The sequence below is a fragment of the Gopherus flavomarginatus genome, chromosome 7 (assembly GCF_025201925.1).
Source record: "Gopherus flavomarginatus isolate rGopFla2 chromosome 7, rGopFla2.mat.asm, whole genome shotgun sequence".
NCBI lineage: Eukaryota > Metazoa > Chordata > Testudines > Testudinidae > Gopherus > Gopherus flavomarginatus.
Window position 1 is genome coordinate 1,215,203 of NC_066623.1, and position 19,180 is coordinate 1,234,382.

General features: G+C 50.1%; 1 protein-coding gene across 5 annotated transcripts; it reads right to left on the reverse strand.

The window, feature by feature from the left end:
• Positions 1 to 710: 710 nt before the first annotated feature.
• On the reverse strand, positions 711 to 17,269 carry ZNF346 (zinc finger protein 346). 5 transcript variants are annotated; one of them, XR_007775414.1, is made up of 8 exons: positions 17,193 to 17,269; positions 15,806 to 15,909; positions 15,608 to 15,703; positions 14,462 to 14,606; positions 13,130 to 13,369; positions 10,216 to 10,309; positions 4,504 to 5,037; positions 2,535 to 2,606 (listed from the first exon to the last, which is right to left on the reverse strand). XR_007775414.1 is itself a non-coding variant. In XM_050961783.1 (7 exons), the coding sequence occupies exons 1-7, from the start codon at positions 17,251 to 17,253 to the stop codon at positions 4,932 to 4,934; spliced, it is 846 nt and encodes a 281-aa protein (XP_050817740.1). In that variant the 5' UTR covers positions 17,254 to 17,269; the 3' UTR covers positions 3,934 to 4,931. The 5 variants fall into 5 exon arrangements, 4 of the variants coding, with proteins under 4 accessions (XP_050817739.1, XP_050817741.1, XP_050817740.1 ...); XM_050961783.1 differs by lacking the exon at positions 2,535 to 2,606 and having other exon boundaries at positions 3,934 to 5,037; XM_050961782.1 differs by lacking the exons at positions 2,535 to 2,606; positions 4,504 to 5,037; positions 10,216 to 10,309 and adding an exon at positions 711 to 1,019.
• Positions 17,270 to 19,180: the final 1,911 nt, after the last annotated feature.

A 19,180-nucleotide genomic window follows, 5' to 3' on the forward strand; every position in this document is an offset into this window, starting at 1 on the left:
GTGTTCCTGTCGTCTAATAAACCTTCTGTGTTACTGGCTGGCTGAGAGTCCTGGTGAAGTGCAGGAAGCCGGGGGTGCAGGGCCTTGTGTCCCCCCCACACTCCATGACAATTTGTTGTAGCTAAATTAGCCCCCATAATATTGTATATAGAGTTGGGGTTATTTTTCTCCACTGTATGTTACATCCCTCTGCTCCCCCCCCCCCCCCCGCCAGTCTTGCAAGTGAATTTCTCCCATCAGCTGGGTGTGCAGGTCACAGCAGGAGGGGGAACGGCCTGAGGAAATGGGGCTGATTGCAACTGGGATGCCAGGGACAAGGAGTACTAGGCACTGACCAGAGCCCTGCTGCTGGACAGAGCCTGATCCCTGCTGAAGCTTCACCAGGGAGCTCCCTGGTCAGAGTTCACCTGTTTCAGTCTTGTAAATGTGATGAACTGGGGCTGTTCTCATTGTGGTCTGTGAATGCTGAATGGGGAGTGTTGGCCTGGGAGGACAGTCTGCACTGGGGGATGGGAGACTGGCCTTGAGGGAGGAGACCTGAGTGTGTAATGTGAGAACCCAGGCTGGGGGAGTTTTTCAGCTTAGAGCTGGCTGGGAAATGCAGAGGGGCCTGATGGGGCTCAGGCCTCTCAACAGGGCTCTGGCCTCCCTAGGGCCCAGAGGGACCTAACTTAGGGGGCCTGTTCTCTGTACCGGCAAGATCAGGTTTGGACTGCGTTCATGTCGTCTAAATAAACCTCTGTGTTACTGGCTGGCTGAGAGTCACGTCTGACTGCAAAGTGGGGGTGCAGGACCCTCTGGCTTCCCCAGGACCCCGCTGGGGTGGACTCGCTGTGAGAAGCTCACAGAGGGGCAGAGGATGCTGAATGCTCCCAGGAGGTGAAGCCGTGTGAGCTTCTTGCCCTGCAGACAGTCTGCTCCAAGGGAGAGGAGACTCCCCAGAGTCCTGCCTGGCTTTGTTGGGAGCAGGTCCAGAGCATCGCCTGGTGACTCCATGACAAATAACTCCTGTCTTTTCCCTGTACAATAAATGTGTAAATAATTACAGGCTTGGCTACAGGCCTTGTCCTTAATGTGAGATCTAGGGGGCAATAGCCCTGAGGTAAGCGACTGGCCCTCAGGGGGTGGGAGCAGCCTGAGCATTGCTGAGATTCTTGGCATACAGAGCAGTGCACCCAGGGGTCTGACTCAATGGCCAGGCTGGGGAAGGGCCACAGTTTACAGTGGAGGGCTGGCTGGCTGGCGAAGTCTCAGCAGGGAACTCACAGCCAATTTCGGGTTTGTGCCCTACATCTGAACAGTGCCAAGAGCATCTCCTCAGGCAGGCTTTCCACTCCCTGGCGGCTGCAGGCACTTGGCTGGCTTAGTTACAGCAGATTGCTCCCTGGCCAGCACTTTCAGCTCGAGCCCCACAGAGCAAGCCCAGGGCCCTCAGCTGGCTGTAGTAAGGGCCCCTGGAAACCCAGCTGGCAGCAGCTCATTGCAAGGATTGGCTCTGAGGTCAGGCTGTTGATAAGCTAATCACAGGGGTGATAGTACGCCAGCCTCCTGGCCCTGGTGGAGAGCGGCGTTTCCCCATGGAGCAGGCTTCCCACCCACTGGCAGTATAGGGAGCCCTAGGTGCCTGCCCAGGAGAAGCAAAGTGGCCAGAGTGCTGTAAAAATGCTCCCATGCCCCCCTCCAAGGGAGGCAGCTAGGGAAACACACAGGTTACATGACACCCCTTCCCAGCTCTGCACTGGGCCGGGAGGAGGCCCTACTGGAGCCTGGCTTGAGGCAGCTGCCAGCCATAACCATCCACTGGGGAAGCAAGTTCTCAGGATATTGAGCCTGGGGGAGCTGCACATTTTCCCTCAGGATACCCAAGGGGGTGGATGGTTTTTTCAAATGGGCATGAAGCAAATGGAAATGCAGGGAAGTCAGCCCGTCCCTTCCCCCAGCTGAGCCACTGTGAGGATCAAGGTATAGGTATCCCAGTACTGGTATTTGCCTGTCCTTCAAGCTGTGAAACACTCTCTTATTAAGACATAGCCTCTTAGCTACCACAAATAAAATGCAAATCAGGGCAGGATAATCCAGATTCTACACTCCGAGCAAAGCAAGGAACCACATTCCCCCTCTGCTGTCTCATATTGCACATGCCCCTTGTGTGCTGTGCTGTCACCTTGCACACAGGACAAGGCCTCAGCACAGAGCCAAGCCCTGAAGAATCAAGGCCGATTCAAGGAAAGCCAGAGTCCAGTACCTCAAGATACCTGCCTGACCTATCAGTCATGGATAAACTAGCTGCCTCACACCGCTGGGTGTATGCTGAGTGCATCTCTCAGCATGGCAGCACCGTGCAGGGGAATGCTGTCACCCCATGGGGCAGCTGGCAAGCTCTACACCTGGGCATATGGTGCAGAGTCCTGGGCACAGCCGGGCAGGAATGAGGAGACCCTGGACGAGGCTAAGTCTGGTCTCAATGCATGAAAACATTGTCTCATTATGAGTGGGCTGTACACATGCCGAACGCCAGCACGGCTCTGCCGTCTGTTCCACTGCTCACTGTCTCAAGCCTGTGAAGAACAGGACGCAGTCTCTCACAACTGCCCTGAACAACCCAGCTGGAAAACACATTTGGCACAACTTTTGCAACAGTGAAAGGGGAAGCAGCTTCCAGATTTGGACTCTCCCTTAACTCACCCAGTGGTTGCCCTGACTGGTAACCAGCTACAGTCCCCACCCACAGCAGAGTGTAAGAAAACCCATCAGTGATGGGTTCCAGCCCCAATATGCCCTGGGCTGCAGCAGCCCGAGGTGGCAAGCTGACCCCAGCCTGCTTTTCTGCCACGAGTATGAACATGAACTGCAACAGCAAATACACACACACACACACACTACACAAACAGTACAACTCTATTCAGAGCTCATCCTGGGGAAACAGCAGCTCCCTAGACACTGGGTATCAGACGAGGCAGCACTGACAGTACACGCACAAAGTGAGTTGTACCCCAGACTGCGCGGGAGCAGAGCCCACACGGCTCCTGGTGTTAACGCACAGTGCCTGCCTGCCTGCCACTAGGAACTCGAGACTGGCACAATGAGACTAGAGCTAGTAAGAGCAGCAGAGGATGGGGGTGTGCATAATGCACAGGGCGTTTCCCTCGGTTTGTTAGTTTACTGCTCATTAGACAGTCTGACGTTTGGACGGGCTTTTCAGCAGGACACTAAGCCAGCCTACAGGCGCCGCAGTACGGCAGGACTGGACAGCACTAGGCAGAGCAGCTGCAGCCTGTTCTAGTGCGAGATGCAGGTTAGGCTGCGGAGGAGAGCTGCAGCCTGGACTGGGGGCTGGAAGGGTGCTAGCTCAGAGATTAGCATTCAGCTGGTCCCCTTGCTTTGTGTTCACTTCCCCGGTGCTTGTCACCTTGGATACGCCTTGGAGCCCAGGTCAGCTCCCAGCCTTATGCCAACGTGAGCTGCTTCACACAGGACTCAGGGAGAAAGTCCTGGCCTGGATTTGTAATCCCAGCCACCTGAGAAGGAGCCTCCACAAAGCAGTAAAGCCTCTAGTCCAACCCCCCTCCCCCCAGCCTTGGCATCCACACAGCATCCACAGCTGTAACACTCCCGCCCATCGGCCCCAGGAAGTCACTGTCCAAATGCGTCGCAGAGGGTGGGCATGTCTCCCTCCTGTAGAGGGCTGGACGTCAGCAGCCGATAGACCTGCACAAGATGTGGGAAGCCCCAGAGCCAAGACAAGCCACATGAGAGATGAGATGAGGAAAGACAGCCAGATGGGGGCTTGCCAAGGCCTGGAATAGGGAAGGGGTGTCGGACAGAACGCGTGGACAGCCCAGTTGGGAGTGTGCAGCTTTGTGCAGAAGCTTAGCAAAGACTAAAAGGAAAATACCTCAGCTGAAGGAAAAAAAATACCACACAAATGTGATCTGAGATTCAAAGCCACCTTAGCCCTTCCTTCAGGGGTCTCCTCTACCGAGTTTGGGAGCATTCTCCCAAGGAGCTCAGCCTTGCTAGCAGCACATCAAGATTTGCTACCATCTTTAGGTTTTGATGGAAGATCACCTGATTCATCCATTTCCTCTGTCAGACTGACATGAATGTTTGACAAAAGAAACCTTTGCAAGGAGGGTTTGAAAGTGTCCTTCCTTTCAAGTGAAAAGTGCCAGGAGTGGAGGCCAATGGGGTCCAGAGAGTTCTCTGGAGACCCATCAGCTTGTACTCTCTGCTTCTCTGAGGGGCTGTCAGCTCCCTGTTTTAGCAGCAGGTTTTGTATGCCATACACAGTAACTATGTAAATAGACCACTAAATTGGACACTCCAGAACCAACATCTGCAGAGTTACAGACATGCCCTAATGGCAGTCAGTGGACCAAGAAACTTTGTGCACAATCACAACTGGGGGCAGGGGCAGGAAGAAACCTAGCTCTAGGATTTCCCAGTCTAAGCCTGGGCAAGGCTAATCTGTCAGTGTAGCGAAGCGTCCAGTCCACACCTCACCTCCTAGCCATTGCCCTGTGAGAGCCAGGAGCCTTCCTTCGGTGACAGATACCCCCTGGCACAGGATGTTGGCTCATCAGATGCAGGAATTCCATGCTGTTTGTTCTAGGTGAGGGAGGAGGTGTCCTTGAGACAGGCTATTTGCAGCTGTTGGACCCTGCCTGTACCAGACACATCCTCGCTCCACCAGCCACACAGGAAGAGACTGCACAATGAGAACCGCTCTTGGGGAGCAAGGTCCTGCTGTCCAACGTCTGCTTCTGCTGGATCCTTCGTCAAAGAGATGTCCAGCCTTGGGGCTGATCAACAGGCGCACATGGGAGGGAATGGCTTTGCTTATCCAGAGGGATAATGAAGCCACTGTGGGCTGGCAAAGAATGCTCGTTCTTGGGCCCCTGACAGCTCCAAGAACAGGGCTGCAGATTGCTCTAGAAGTCCTGGCTGAAGTAACTGTAGCCCCCAGGGGCCGTTGACTCTTCCCGAACATACTGCTGCCTTGGGAACCGTCCTACGCTGGGCACTGCTCCTGGCATCCTGCACAGTGAATGGAGAGGAAGAAAGGGAGAGTAGAGATAGTCAGAACCACTCTGGAGTCTATCAGCTATCACTGCAAAACAAGCATTGCTGTCATTAGCCATGCCCCTAGGCAGCTGGGCAGCACACTGACCTCGAGGAGGCAATGTGCTTTCAAGTGACCTATTTACAGCACTAAGCACAAATGTCAGCACCCAGTACTTGTTAGAACTGTGTGTTCACAGCGCCATTGCAATGTCTGTCAAGTGTTTCCATTATAAACCAAGTTTCCTTGTTTTCTTCCCAGTTAGGTTGTAGAATCCAACTTGGAGCTGGCAGCCAGCAGACTAGGGCTTAGACCAATAGCCGCTTAAAACAAATCAGGTCCAATGGCCGCAAAGACCGGCAACACCAGACTCTGTGCTCCCGGGAGCTAAAAGCAGCTTCCTGCTTAACTATGCTGTTGTAAGGATTTTTTTTTCTGTAACGGGGATAGTTATTGCTCTGTGTCACTAGGGAAAGAGCAGAGTTTTTCGGAACACATTTCGTTACACTGTTCTTTGGGCTAGCATTGAAGAGCCCTGTGTTGTGGCAGACAAGTGTCTCTGTGGGTGTTCTAAGCTATAGAAAGGGCTGTGTGCAGTGCAAGGAGCTGCAGTGGGTCCCACTTTGTTTTCTGTGAAGAACGTCGTAGATTTGAGGGCTCTACAAAATGGCTACCAACATTTAAGAAGTCACTAAAAGCAGCCCTGGCTTAAAAAGGCCAGCACGTGTTAGTCCTATTTCAGCAGCAGAGGCTGTGGAGCTCATTTCCAGTGCACACCCCACACCTCTGCCTGGAGGTGCAGTACCCCAGTGCGAGCAGCCAGCTCCAGCTCACCAAGTACACATGGAACACAAGCACTTGTGAAGGATGTGTGCGAGACCACAAGCACCCACATTCCAACTGGAGAGGGACACCAACAGCCTCCTGCCTCCCCAAAGTGTCCTGAGCTTGTACAAATGCAAACAAGGTCAGAACTAAGGCCAAAATGCAGGGCAGGTGAAGCCCTCAGCACCTTGCACTGCAAAGGTTGGGCACCTCCTCAGTGCAGCATCCTGCCTTGGAACACTGTCAAACCTGTCAGAGGAGTCTGCCTGTGCTGGAGTATTCCCCCCGTAACAAAATCCATGGAGGGGCTGCTATTCCCTATGGTACAGAAGGGGGGTGAAGCACCTTCATTCTGCCTGTCCCCATTCCCAGATCTTTCTTAGCATCTCTGGGACACTTGGTTGGACGGCAGGTTTCCACCATGGAGATTTCCTACTACTGAGCTCCCCTCCCTTTCTAAGGAACACTTCACCCTACCAGTTTGGCTTCGTTACGAGCACCCTCTAATTTAAAGCTCAGAATCAGGGCTCTCAACTGTGGAAGAGTCTAGTACAAATGTTTGTGGTATAACATATTGAATGTTTGCCTAGCAGCCTGTGCTCATGGAAGCAGTTCTCAGGTCAGTAATACACTACACAGAGCAGGTAATCTGATGTGCCCGGTTACAGTACACTTAGTGCTACTGTCTATGATTGAATGTGCCAACTCCAGACAGGGCAGCAGAAAAAGCTGGAGCTGCGAACAACTCTCCAGCTAGGTGGCTTTATTGCTCCAGAAATGTTGCTCAACAGAAGGAAAAAACAAATAAAAAGTATGGAACTTTCTCTGTAAGTCCAGATTTGCGTAAGCCAGGTTTGCATAACTCGGGGAGCATCTGTGCAGCCAACCCGCTGATCAGTTGCTTCGTGTTTTTGGTTCACAACTGGCAAACAGCTCTCATATGTAGCGACCTACCAAATTCATAGTCCATTTTGGTCAATTTCAGAGTCATAGGATTTTAAACATAGTAAATTTCATGATTTCAGCTATTTAAATTTGAAATTTCATGGTGCTGTAATTGTAGGGGTCCTGACTGAAAAAGGAGTGGGGGTGGGGAGAAGAGAGGAAGGAGAGTGGCAGGTTATTGGGGAGGGGGGGGAATTGTGGCCACACGGATACCCTTACTTCTGTACTACTGCAGGTGGCAGCGCCGCCTTCAAAGCTGGGCAGCTGGAGAGCAGCGGCTGCTGGCCAGGAGCCCAGCTCTGAAGGCAGGGCCCCGCCAGCAACAGCACAGAAGTAAGGACGTCACGCTACAGTACTGGTACCCTCACTTCCGCGCTGCTGCCTGCAGCGCTGGGTTCTCAGTCGCCAGCTGCCACACTCCAACTGCCCAGCTGTGAAGGCAGCAGTGCAGAGGGCGGCGTGGTGTGATATTGCCACTCTTACTTCTGTGCTGCTGTTAGCAGGGCGCTGCCTTCACAGCTGGGCACCTGTCCAAGAGCCGCCACTCTCAAGGCAGCACAGACGTAAGAATGGCAATACCACAATCCCCCCTAGAATAACCTTGTGACCCCCCTGCAACTCCTTTTTGAGTCAGGACTCCCAATTTGAGAAATGCTGGTCTCCCTCATGACATTGGTAGAGTATAGGGTAAAAGCACACAAAAGACCAGATTTCATGGTCTGACAAATTTTTCAGGGCCATGAATTTGGTTGGGCCCTACTCATATGCTAATGCGGCACCATGGATTGGCCTGCAGAGGGAGCTCTCTAAGCAAAACTGACCAGAGTGTAAACTGCAGTGTAGTCATAGTTGTGTCAGTCCCAGGATGACACACACAAGAGCCTGGTCTACACCACACGTTTAAACCGAATTTAGCAGCGTTAAAACGAAGTAACCCTGCACCTGTCCACACAACGAAGCCCTTTATATCGATATAAGGGGCTCTTTAAACCGACGAGGGGAGTAGCGCTGAAATCGGTATTGCCATGTAGGATTAGGGTTAGTGTGGCTGCAATTCGATGGTATTGGCCTCCGGGCGGTATCCCACAGTGCACCACTGTGACCGCCCTGGAAAGCCATCTGAACTCAGATGCACTGGCCAGGTAGACAGGAAAAGCCCTGCAAACTTTTGAATTTCATTTCCTTTTTGCCCAGCGTGGAGCTCTGATCAGCACAGGTGGCCATGCAGTCCCAAATCCAAAAAGAGCTCCAAGATGGGCCATACGGGAGATACTGGATCTGATCGCTGTATGGGGAGACAAATCTGTTCTATCAGAGCTCCGTTCCAGAAGACGAAATGCCAAAGCATTTGAAAAAATTCTCCAGGCTTCGATAGACAGAGGCCACAGCAGGGACTCAGAGTGCTGCGTGACAAGCATAACGGAAAGCCAAAGAATCAAATGGATGCCAATGGAGGGAGGGGGGGACTGAGGACTTGAGCTATCCCACAGTTCCTGCAGTCTCCGAAAAGCATTTGCATTCTTGGCTGAGCTCCCAATGCCTGAAGGGTCAAAAACATTGTTACCAGTGGTTCAGGGAATATGTCGTCAATTTACCCCCACTCCTACACCAGGGAAAAAAATCGTTTCTCACCTCTTTTCAATGTCACCGTACGTCTACTGGTAGACGGGGTGCTGCAGCGCTAAACAGCAGCATCCTCTCCCCTCCCCTCCCTGGTGGCAGACGGTACAATATGACTGATAGCCGTCCTCGTCACCATCCTGCGAGTGCTCCTGCCTGGCCTCGGTGAGGTCGGCTGGGGGGGCCTGGGCAAAAATGGGAATGACTCCCGGTCATTCCCTTCTTTAAGCTTTGTGTCCTGGAGATTCAGTCCTGGCAGATGGTGCAATAGGGCTGGTAACCATCCTCATCATCGCAGCAGGAGGCTGTGCTCCTCTTCCCCACTACCCTTTAATGAGTAATGGAGATGTCCTGCCTGGAATATCATAGCAACTGGAGGCTGCCTCCCCCTCATTTTATCTCACTAAAAAGTCAGTGTTTCTCGTTCCTGCACTCTTTATTACTTCATCACACAAATGGGGGGATAACTGCCACGGTAGCTCAGGAGGGGTGTGGGAGGAGTGAAGTGACGGGTGGGGTTGTTGCAGGGGCACCCCCTAGAATGGCATGCAGCTCATCATTTCTGTGGGATGTCTGGGGCTCTGACACAGAGTGGCTGTGCTCTCTGGTTCTCTAGCAGACTTGCCCCATATTCTAGGCAAGACTGACTATTTTTAGACAAAACAAGAAGAAGAGAATGACCTGGGGAGTCATTCCTATTTTTGTCCATGCGCCCCCGGCCGACCTCAGCGAGGCCAGCCAGGAGCACCCACAACAGCAGCAGACGGTACAATATGACTGGTAACCGTCATCGCCAATTTCCAAAGCAGCAGACGGTGCAATAGGGCTGGTAACCGTCTCTGCTACCTTGCAAAGGCAAGTGAGTGCTGCTGTGTAGCACTGCAGTACCGCGTCTGTCAGCAGCATCCAGTAAACATACGGTGACAGTGAAAAAAGGCTAAACGGGCTCCATGGTTACCATGTTATGGCATCTGCCAGGGCAATCCAGGGAAAAAGGGCGCGAAATAATTGTCTGCCGTTGCTTTCACGGAGGAAGGATTGAGTGACGACATTTACCAGAATCACCCGCGACACTGTTTTTGCCACATTGTGCATTGTGATCTCAACCCAGAATGCCAATAGGCGGGGGGGACTGCAGGAACTATGGGATAGCTACCCACAGTGCAACGCTCTGGAAATCGATGCTAGCCTTGGTACATGGACGCACACTGCCGAATTAATGTGCTTAGTGTGGCCGCGTGCACTCGACTTTATACAATCTGTTTTAAAAAACAGGTTTCTGTAAAATCGGAATAATCCTGTAGTGTAGACATACCCAAGATGGGGGAGGTAATCTTTTATTGGATTAACTGCTGTTGGACAGAGAGAGACAGACACATGCCTTCAAGCCACACCACTCTACCTTGAATGGTCCCATACACCAGGTGTTAGCTATTGATGCTAAACAATCTGTTCCACCCTGCATTTAGCAGTGACCCTGGGAGCACCTTTTCCAGACATGAAGAAGAGCTCTGGATGGCTCAAAAGCCTCTCTGACTAACAGAAGCTAGTCCCATAAAAGAGATCCCCCCACCACCCACCCATATCTGTGCAAACAGACACTAGTGGATCTTCGTCTTAAAAGGAGGCGCACAAATTTGCACAAAATGCTTCGTGTAGGTTGCGAGGCACCCTGAAGAGTGCTTCCAATTCAATGGCATGAAATTTAACTATACAATGTAACTACTGCCATTGTAAATGCATTTAAACCAAAGATCACTTACTGATTCTTGTGTTTGAAGCCGCTGATGTGAGCTTGGTACTGCTCTATGGAATTCAGTACTATATTACATGTGTTGCAGGGGTACCCCTTCCCAGCTGAAACAGACATCAATGTTAACAAACAGCTATCCAATCACTTGGTGCCTGAGGTAGAAATAAGCAAGATCAATCAATTGGACACACCAGTGAAACAGTTGCTAAACAGAAATAAATAGCATGTAAAATCCAGCATTCTGATTGGCTGAAGAGATAGAGAGCTTGCTATCTGCCCCGCTCCAGTGGAGCCTTAACAGAGGCCACAACCATTTGGGAACAGCATGCCAAGCCAAAAACATCGTCTCCAATCAGAGTGCAGGTTCCTTCATTACAAAATCCACCCTAATGTTTGAGATAGTTCACGCTCTTTTAATGGCCTGGGGTAGGGTTTGAGAGTTTTCAGTCCAAAATCTGACAGCAATGTCTCTGCAACTCCACTTCTCTCCATCTGTACATCTCAGTTTCAGAGAGTGAACTTTGTAATTTTTCAACTTGAAGCACAAGGGAAACAGCACCACACAAGATTACATACACAACATCAAATGTTAAGATATAGCATGACACGTTGTACGCCATCCCTCAGTCACACATGAAGCTCTGCCCTGAAGCATTTGATCTGCAGTTTGTGCATCATTCAAACGTAACTCTTTCCTGTTGGTAGCTGTCCCACATACATCAGTACTCTTGGGTAAGATGCCAAACTCCAGCTGGAGTGAGATTTCTGGAACTTTTACTGGAGGTCAGAGATGCTGAGCACAAGGGTGTAGGATCAGAAGTGGAAAACATGGCACAGTGTAGGAGGTTAGTTCAGGGGACAACCGCACAGAATTTTCTTCAAGATGAGAATTGCTGTGTATATTCCCAGCTCAGCCCCTCAGGCTGCAAGCTCCTTGGGGCAGGGCCTCAGTCTGTTTGCTAAAAGTGCCATGCACAAAAATAATAAAAACAGGTATCTTAGGAAACAATTAAGAGGCCAAGAACACATACCTCAGACAACATAACTAAGGGGGAAAAATAGCAGTACAATGACTAACAGTGAGAAGGGCAATGCAGCAAACACTCCTTACGATGCTTATGTACTGTCAAGATTTTGGACTGAGAGGTCATTTAGCTTCGAGAACAGTGATCTGGAGTCAGATTTTAAGAGCCAGAAGGGACCATTACGATCACCTAGTCTGCACTTCTGCACAACCCAGGCCAGAGAATGTCACTCCACCACACTTCCTTATGGGAAGATACTCAAGTTAAAGCGATTTAAACTGCATCTCCGCCACCCTAGGCTGCTTGTGTTTAAAGGGAGATTTTAAAATTGTGAGGTACCTAAAGTTACTTATATAAAAGTGAAGATTTTAGATGTGCCTGCTGGCTACACAGATGCAGCCCCAAGATAGACAGTCCAGGGAGATAACCAGAAGGACCATGCGAGGGAAGATGCCAAAGCCTCCATGAAAGTACAGATTTGACTTGGAGCCCAGATTTCATGGATGGGAGCATGGGTGTATGACATCTGAAAGAGCTAGACAGCCACTGTACAAGATCTGACAGCTGAAGGAGTTGCACAAAAATAGACAAGAAAGTAGCTCAGACCAATGCTCTTTGTGCTGCATTATCAGAGTGGCTCTTGATTGCAGCCCCCAGTCTGAAACCTTGTTTGTGATAGGTTAAATGTAACATGAGATGTGACAGACATTACAGGTGCCTCAAACATCCCATGGAAGACAACAGCACAGTCTCTCTACTTCAAAGATCCCAGAGGTCACAGCATCCACCTGCACTTTACAGGGTCAGAATTTAAGTGACTTCACATTGTCTTTATTTGAGCCACAACAGAAGAATGACACTAAACCAGGGCTCTACTATTAGGGAAGGAGCAGATTTTTAGACCATCAGATCACTCCATTGCCAGGCTATTTCTAGTCTAATGCTGGAAATCATGTGCCGTTGGAATCTTCAATCTTACTGCTCCAGGGGCAGGGCAGACTGCTTAGAATCAGCGATACCCATTACTTGTTAGTGCCAGCAGTGCCTGAAAGGTGACATGCAAAGGGTTAAAATCTGGGCTTGTGCTCTTGTACGTCTCTTTAGGCTAGGGAAAGAGGGCCTGAAATCGAGGTCTATAGAAAAAAAAAAAAAGATTTTCTTCTGGCTGTTCTTTATTTTCAAGATATCAGGAATGTAAAGTCTGGTTTCTCTGGTGTAAGGAGGTGCAGTGGGAGGCACAGAGGAGTTTATTGTGAGCTTTTAAACAGCTTCACTCCATCTTCACAGAGACTCTATACTCAACACTGTTTATAAATAGCAGTTAAAGAAGAACATAATTTTAATCAGACTACAAGTCCCTCTCAATAGCTCAGCTTTCCCTCCGGAGCATGTTGGGATGAAGCAAGCACACTACCTCATCAGATGGGACTGGGAACAGGCAGGAAAACCCATCACAGTTCCTATGTATGCATCATAGAGCAGCAAGACTAGTACAAGCCCAGTATTTTCTCCCCTGGCAGGGCACCTTGAAAGGTACCTTAGAGATGGCAATCAATGCTCCAATAGTTCCACTGAGGGATCAGTTCACTTAGCTGTCAAGATCCCTTGGAATCTTTACATCTTGAAACTTTACATCTAGACGGTTAACAGCCATAACACAATTCAACCCCAAGCTAATTACCAACAGCTAAGGTAATACTTCAAGCAGTAACAGGGGTTTATAATGGAAACACCAACAATCCTACCTTAAAAAAAAAAAGTGTCTAATTTGCTGTAAGTCTCACTCTGTTCTCTTCAAAGAGCTGTCAGTCCCAAAGCTTCCACACACCCACTGCCACCTTGAGCCCCTCCCACTCCATCCTTCAGCTACATCAGTAAACTCGGCTGCCCAGGACTCACCCATGGAGGAGGATGCAGGCGCGTCAGGAGTACGACCATAGTGTGCCATCAGCTTGAGTTTGGTCTCTTGCTTTCTGTGTTTCTTGCCTACATAATGCTGTTTTGCCATGAGCGGATTGTTGAAAGTGGCATGGCAGAGGCTGCAGAACTTGTCTGGGTCAGAAGTGCTCTGGTTCTCCTCGTTGGAAGATACAGCAGAGGGAGGAAAGTTAGCCGGGCATTTCTGTGGCGGCATCGTTACTGTAAAACGAAACAGACCACCAATTACCAATACTCAGAGATCTACAAACTAAGCAGCCAGAGTCAGTCTTTGGAATTTTTAGTTTGTTTCTTCAGAGAAGGGCTTTTGACAGAAGTTTTCTTGGAGACTTTTCATTTGGATCTGCACCCATCTCTTCCTTTCGTATCCATAAACGAATACCAAATGGTAAGACAAGTCAGAGTTCCCAAGTTAAATCAGAACTGCAGATCCTCCTTGACATTCACCTGGCCATATCTTGGAGCACAGCAGGCCAACAGTGATATCTTTAAAGAAACTGGAAACAAATCACCTCCACCCACAAGGATGTCAGTCACTCCCAGCAAATGGAAAAAGGGGGAGATACAGAACAGAGCAAGCCCTCCCATAATGTACTTTCAGAGTCACTCCCTTTCAATGGTAGGATATTTAAACTGTGTGTGGAGGACCTGATCCTGCACCATTTGTCAACAGTAGCCTTGCCACCAACTTTATGGGAACAGGACTGAGCCCGATTCAATTCATTCATAGACAAATGCACACAGTTCCATTGCTGTATGATGAAGACACATGCAACGTACTCTTATGCCATAGTGACAGTCACCTTCAAAATATCTGAGCGCGCTCCCCCCGTGAACTGCAGAAAGTGACTTGGTCTCCTCATGAACACCCCTTTATAAAGTCTCCTAATCTGACCCAAAAGAGGCTCCAACGGGTAAGAATGCCAGATGGGACCCAGAAGTTGACTCTCTCTGCATGCATTGCACATGGAGAACTAGGCACTCCAGTTGCTCCAAATTAGAATCGCCTTTCTTAAAGCAAGCTTCAGGGGAATGCAAATCTACAAAACAGACTACCAAAGGGGGGAACAGAGTTGTTGGCATGTGTTTCACCAGTTGCCACATGCTTCTGATTTCTAACAGCACTCGTATCACTAGGAAAGCGTTAGCACCCCAATGCCAATGGGTCCAGAGCTGTAGCAAGGTACTCAGCCACCCTCTAATCTAGGAATCACGATGTGAAGGGAGTGGAAAGATCACCTACTTCCGCTGCTCCTAACAGGACACACACACACATACTGCAGACAGCCATACCTTCCACTCTGGGGGACTGCTGCTTCAGCTTCAGGTTCTTGGCATGAGTCTTGCCTAAGTAGTGAGACATGGCCACAACGGGAGAGGAAAAGGTCATGTTACAGATGGGGCAGCATTTGTTCCTGTCCTCTCCATTGCTGCTCTCCTGTTCACAAGAAGGAATTGATGTTTGAGAATCTGAAGTAACCAGATATATTCAGCTGTCAAGGCCAAGGAATTTGGCGCTGCTTCATGCCTTCCTTTGAAGAACGGCGCTCTTATTTCTGACTAGTCTCACTTTCATCGGGTAGTGGCACATTTTGGTAGGCTATTATGACCCAGAGGAGTTGAGGACAAGGTAGTTGGCAGCATTGGTGCAGGTTCCCAGTCTATTCTCTACAAGGTATGGACCAAGCAATACAAGGCATTGCAGCCAACTCTGTCATCTCTAACTCAAAGCTACTTGACTAGGTTAACAGTGTCTATTTTACTCATGTCTGAACCTACCACCAGACACACAGATCCTCCTTTTATATTCATCCCTGCACTGTATATGCTATGGGGGCATACGCAAGAGGCTGGATTGGAGGTGATTAGGAATTACAGCTGAAGCAGTGATAAAACTTGAATCTGTTACTCAAACTGCATAATCACCATGCAGACAGATCGTGGGAAATGTGTTACCTTTACTGCCTTAAAGGCACCGTAACTACCAGCAATGGGAACTTTGAGTAACATGAGATCATCCAAAAAAGTAAAGTCCAGCAATATAATTAATTCACAGGACATGCTCACTGAAAGTTACACAGTAATTACATCCATGACTGCTCTTAGTCACCTTTTATGCTCATCTGTCCTTCCAAATGTTGCTTCACAGCAGTACTTCTCTCATGGGGGGTACACATTTGTTTAGGGTGCAGGTGTTCCACACACTGGCTAAGAGGTGTGCTCATTGCAGCAATGTGTAGCAACTAGAGGGCTCAGCTGTCCTCACTAAATTACCCAACGCCAACAATCCTCCCTCTGATGTATTATTCCATATTCCACTGCACCTGTCATGGACTGTGCCTGCTAAGTCCCTATGAGTGAAGCACTCCTCAGCGCTTACAGGACGCTAGTCCTCTTCTAGAGCTCTGACCTGGGAGGCCCTGTAGTCTTCTACATCACCTGCTTGGTTTCCAGCTTTATCTTCTTCCCCTGACGGAGCTCCTCCTCGCCGTGAATCGACATGTACCGCCGCACTTTGTTTGCATGTTTTTTGCTCTGGCAGGGAGCGAGGAAGAAAATTGGATTAATGTGCAACAAATATTCTATTCAATTACATCCAAAATAAGAAATCCAGCAACATCTTTGCGCCTGAAGTACCTGGTAATGAGCTAGCTTCTGGGACTCTGAGATGAGCACTGCACTGCACACTTTACACTGAGCGTCTGTGAAAATGTGGCTGTTCTCTCTGATCATACGATCAACTGTGAAGAACAAAACATGGAAACGTGTTGCAGTTTACTTTCAAACAAGGTAGCTATGACTTCAAGGTCCAGAGTCTTTTACTAACACTGTGCCACTACCACCATCTTCAAATATCTGTCACGATAATGTAGTTAGGGGGCCTAGAGTCTTGGATAGGCATCTTTATTATTTTAAATCTATGAGTAAATAATAAATCTCAGCGCACCCAAATCTGCATCTCCCATGCTCTGGTGCTGGAAATGTAGAGTAACTCTCCCCTAGGTTTCCAGTCAGGGTGAGAGAACACAGATGCATACAAATCAAGGAGGAAAGAATCACTATAAGTCTTGAATAACTTCTTAACCTCCCTTCCCACTTGGGAGAAACTCAGATACCACCACCACAATGCTAAAGCGCTGTTGTGTAGTCATGGCAGAGCACTGGGAAAGAGCTCTCCCACTGCTGTAAAATACCCCACCTCCACGAGGGGCGTAGCTACCAGTACTGGTGCGCTGTCTACACTGGTGCTTCACAGCGCTGAAACTTGCTGCACTCAGCGGGTGTTTTTTCACACCCCCTGAGCGAGAAAGTTGCAGCACTGTAAAGTGCTAGTGTAGACAAGCCCTAAGTAACTTAGATACCTAATCCATTTGTCAGAGAGAACTAAAAGTGGAGATGACCTTGAACCCCACTCTGTCCTCAGTCCTAAAGCAGACCTCACCTGTAGAGTGAGCAGGGGCTAATACATATTTTACACCTTTACTACATGAGCAAATAAGAACAGTTCAATGTTAAGGGATGTGCAGCCACAGAAATGCAACTCGGATAATTCACACCCCAAGAAACTCCATTGCAGACTATATAAGAATTCTAAAAATGAAAGAAAAAAATCCAAGGAACATTTCACTTTGGGAAACCAGTAATTAAATCACCCTGGTAACACCAGGGACGATTCAAACTCTCCTCCCGATCATCGACCCACCGCCAGTTTAAACATGGCCTCCAAGCTTCCTTAGCCTGCCCCGCTACCGAGCCAGGGGGCCGGACTGCGCAGCGGAGACGTCCCGAGGAGCCTGGCCCGGCTAGGGATCGGGGCTCTCCGGACTCCCGCTGAGCGCCACTCGCCTGCGAGAGGGGACAGAGAGCGCGGGAGCGGCGTTCAGCGCGGACCCGCGGGGGAAGCGGCACGTCGGGGCCACGCGCGAGGCGTGCCGGGCTCGGGCGGCTCCACAGGGCCCCGGCCCCGGCCCCGGCCCCAGCACCCGCCCCCTCGGGGCCGCGCCAGCGGGAGCCCCGGACCCACCTGCCGCCTTCCCCACCGGCAAGGCCGCGGCGTCCCCGTTGCTACCCGCCCAGGCCGCCATCTTCTACTGGCGCCCCGGCCGGCTCCGCCCCCAGCGCGGAGCTATCGCGAGCTCCGGGCCGTTCTCCGGCGCGGGCCACGTGACCCAGGAGGCAGGCCGGGGCCTCCATCTTGGTTGTGGGCAGAGGCGGCCGGGCGGGGTTGCCATGGGGACCCAGCCGCGCCCCCCCCCCCCCCCCCGGCCCCTGTACCAAACCCGTCCCGCACGCCGGGAGCGGGGCGGGCTGGCCCCCCTGTGCTGGGTTACCGGCCCGGGAGCCCCCGCCCCCTCCCCCAGTGTTCCCCAGTCACAGCCCTGGCTTCAGAACCGTGGAACGGGACGGGGCCATTGCGGGGCGGGGCTTGTGTTGGGGTTCCGAGCCTGCAGGCCCTGAAGAGAGCGGGGAGTCGCCGGCAGCCCCCGCGCCTCCAGGAGCTGGAGCTGTGAGAGCCGTGCCAACATGACAGGGCTCCAGGAGCAGCGGGGCAGCCGCCTTAGGCTGGATCTGTAAAAGCAGCAAAGGGTCCCGTGGCCCCTTATAGACTGACAGACGTTTTGGAGCGTGAGCTTTCCTGGGTGAATGCCCACTTCCTCAGATGCATGTACATGGGGGTATTCACCCACGAAAGCTCACGCTCCAAAACATCGGTTAGTCTATAAGGTGCCACAGGATTCTTTGCCGCTATCACAGGGCTTGTGTCAAAACTCTGAAAGTTGGCAACACTGAGATTCCCCAACACACGCGATAATGTCAAATAAAACACACCGAATCCTCAAGAGAGAATCAGTCACCCAGCGGGAAAGGCTGTAACACAAGAAAGAGAAGGTAAGAGCAAGGCTATGGTACAAACGTCCATAAACTAAAGGAAAAGTTCCTTAGACCACAACAACCTAGGGGAGACGAGGGGTGTGTAGATTGTGCAGACCTTTATATGACTGTCCCCCTTTTTAAAATCTGCTTTGATCAGCAGTGAAAAAGTTAACTGTTGACATTGAATGTCATTAGGCATCAGAGTTAACATTCCATGGGGATTAGGAGGGGTAGTTTACACCTCAGAGCTATTACATCAGGCTGGCTGTAGACTTAGGAAGACCTTATTGCATTAATTTTTGTTTGAGTCACATTTTGAAAATTAGCTTTACTACCAGACAGTTTACTGACTTTTTTTTTTAATTAAAATTTGGATTGTGGTTTGTTGGAATCATCCAACAGGAAAAAGTAATGATGATCTACCATAAACCAGCCCATAGTAGATTCCAGTTCCTTCTGCTATAGCAGGAATTAATTTAAATCCACAAAAAGAAAGAACATTCAGCAATCCAAGATGGTAAAATCTGGACAGAACTCTTCCAAAACCCATACAGAGAACCTCATTCAGAAAAATTCAGTCTAAAAAAAACATTTGTATGACCAAAATATATGTAGGAGGAGATGCCATTAAAATCTGCCAGACCCCACGGACTCTCCCACTACAATATAAACACAAAACTTCCAGAAACAATAGAGGAAGAAATCTTGAGGCCTGGAAAATATTTCATATATGCTTGGTTGTTTTGTAAAGCTTTAGTTCTAAACTCTTGTTCCTAGTGAAATATAAGAGAACCTATTTCTCTCAGGCCTTGGCTACACTGGCGCTTTACAGCGCTGCAACTTTCTCACTCGGGTGTGAAAAAACATCCCCTGAGCGCAGCAAGTGACAGTGCTGTAAGTGCCAGTGTAAACAGTGCTCCAGCGCTGGGAGCGCAGCGCAGCTCCCAGTGCTGCAAGCTAATCCCCACGGCGAGGTGGAGTACGTGCAGCGCTGGGAGAGCTCTCTCCCAGCCCTGGCGCCGCAACCACACTTGCACTTCAAAGCGCTGCCATGGGAGCGCTCCTGTGGCAGTGCTTTGGAGTTTCGAGTGCAGCCAAGCCCTCTCTGTTTGACTCCATTGTAAGTTGTCTCCATGA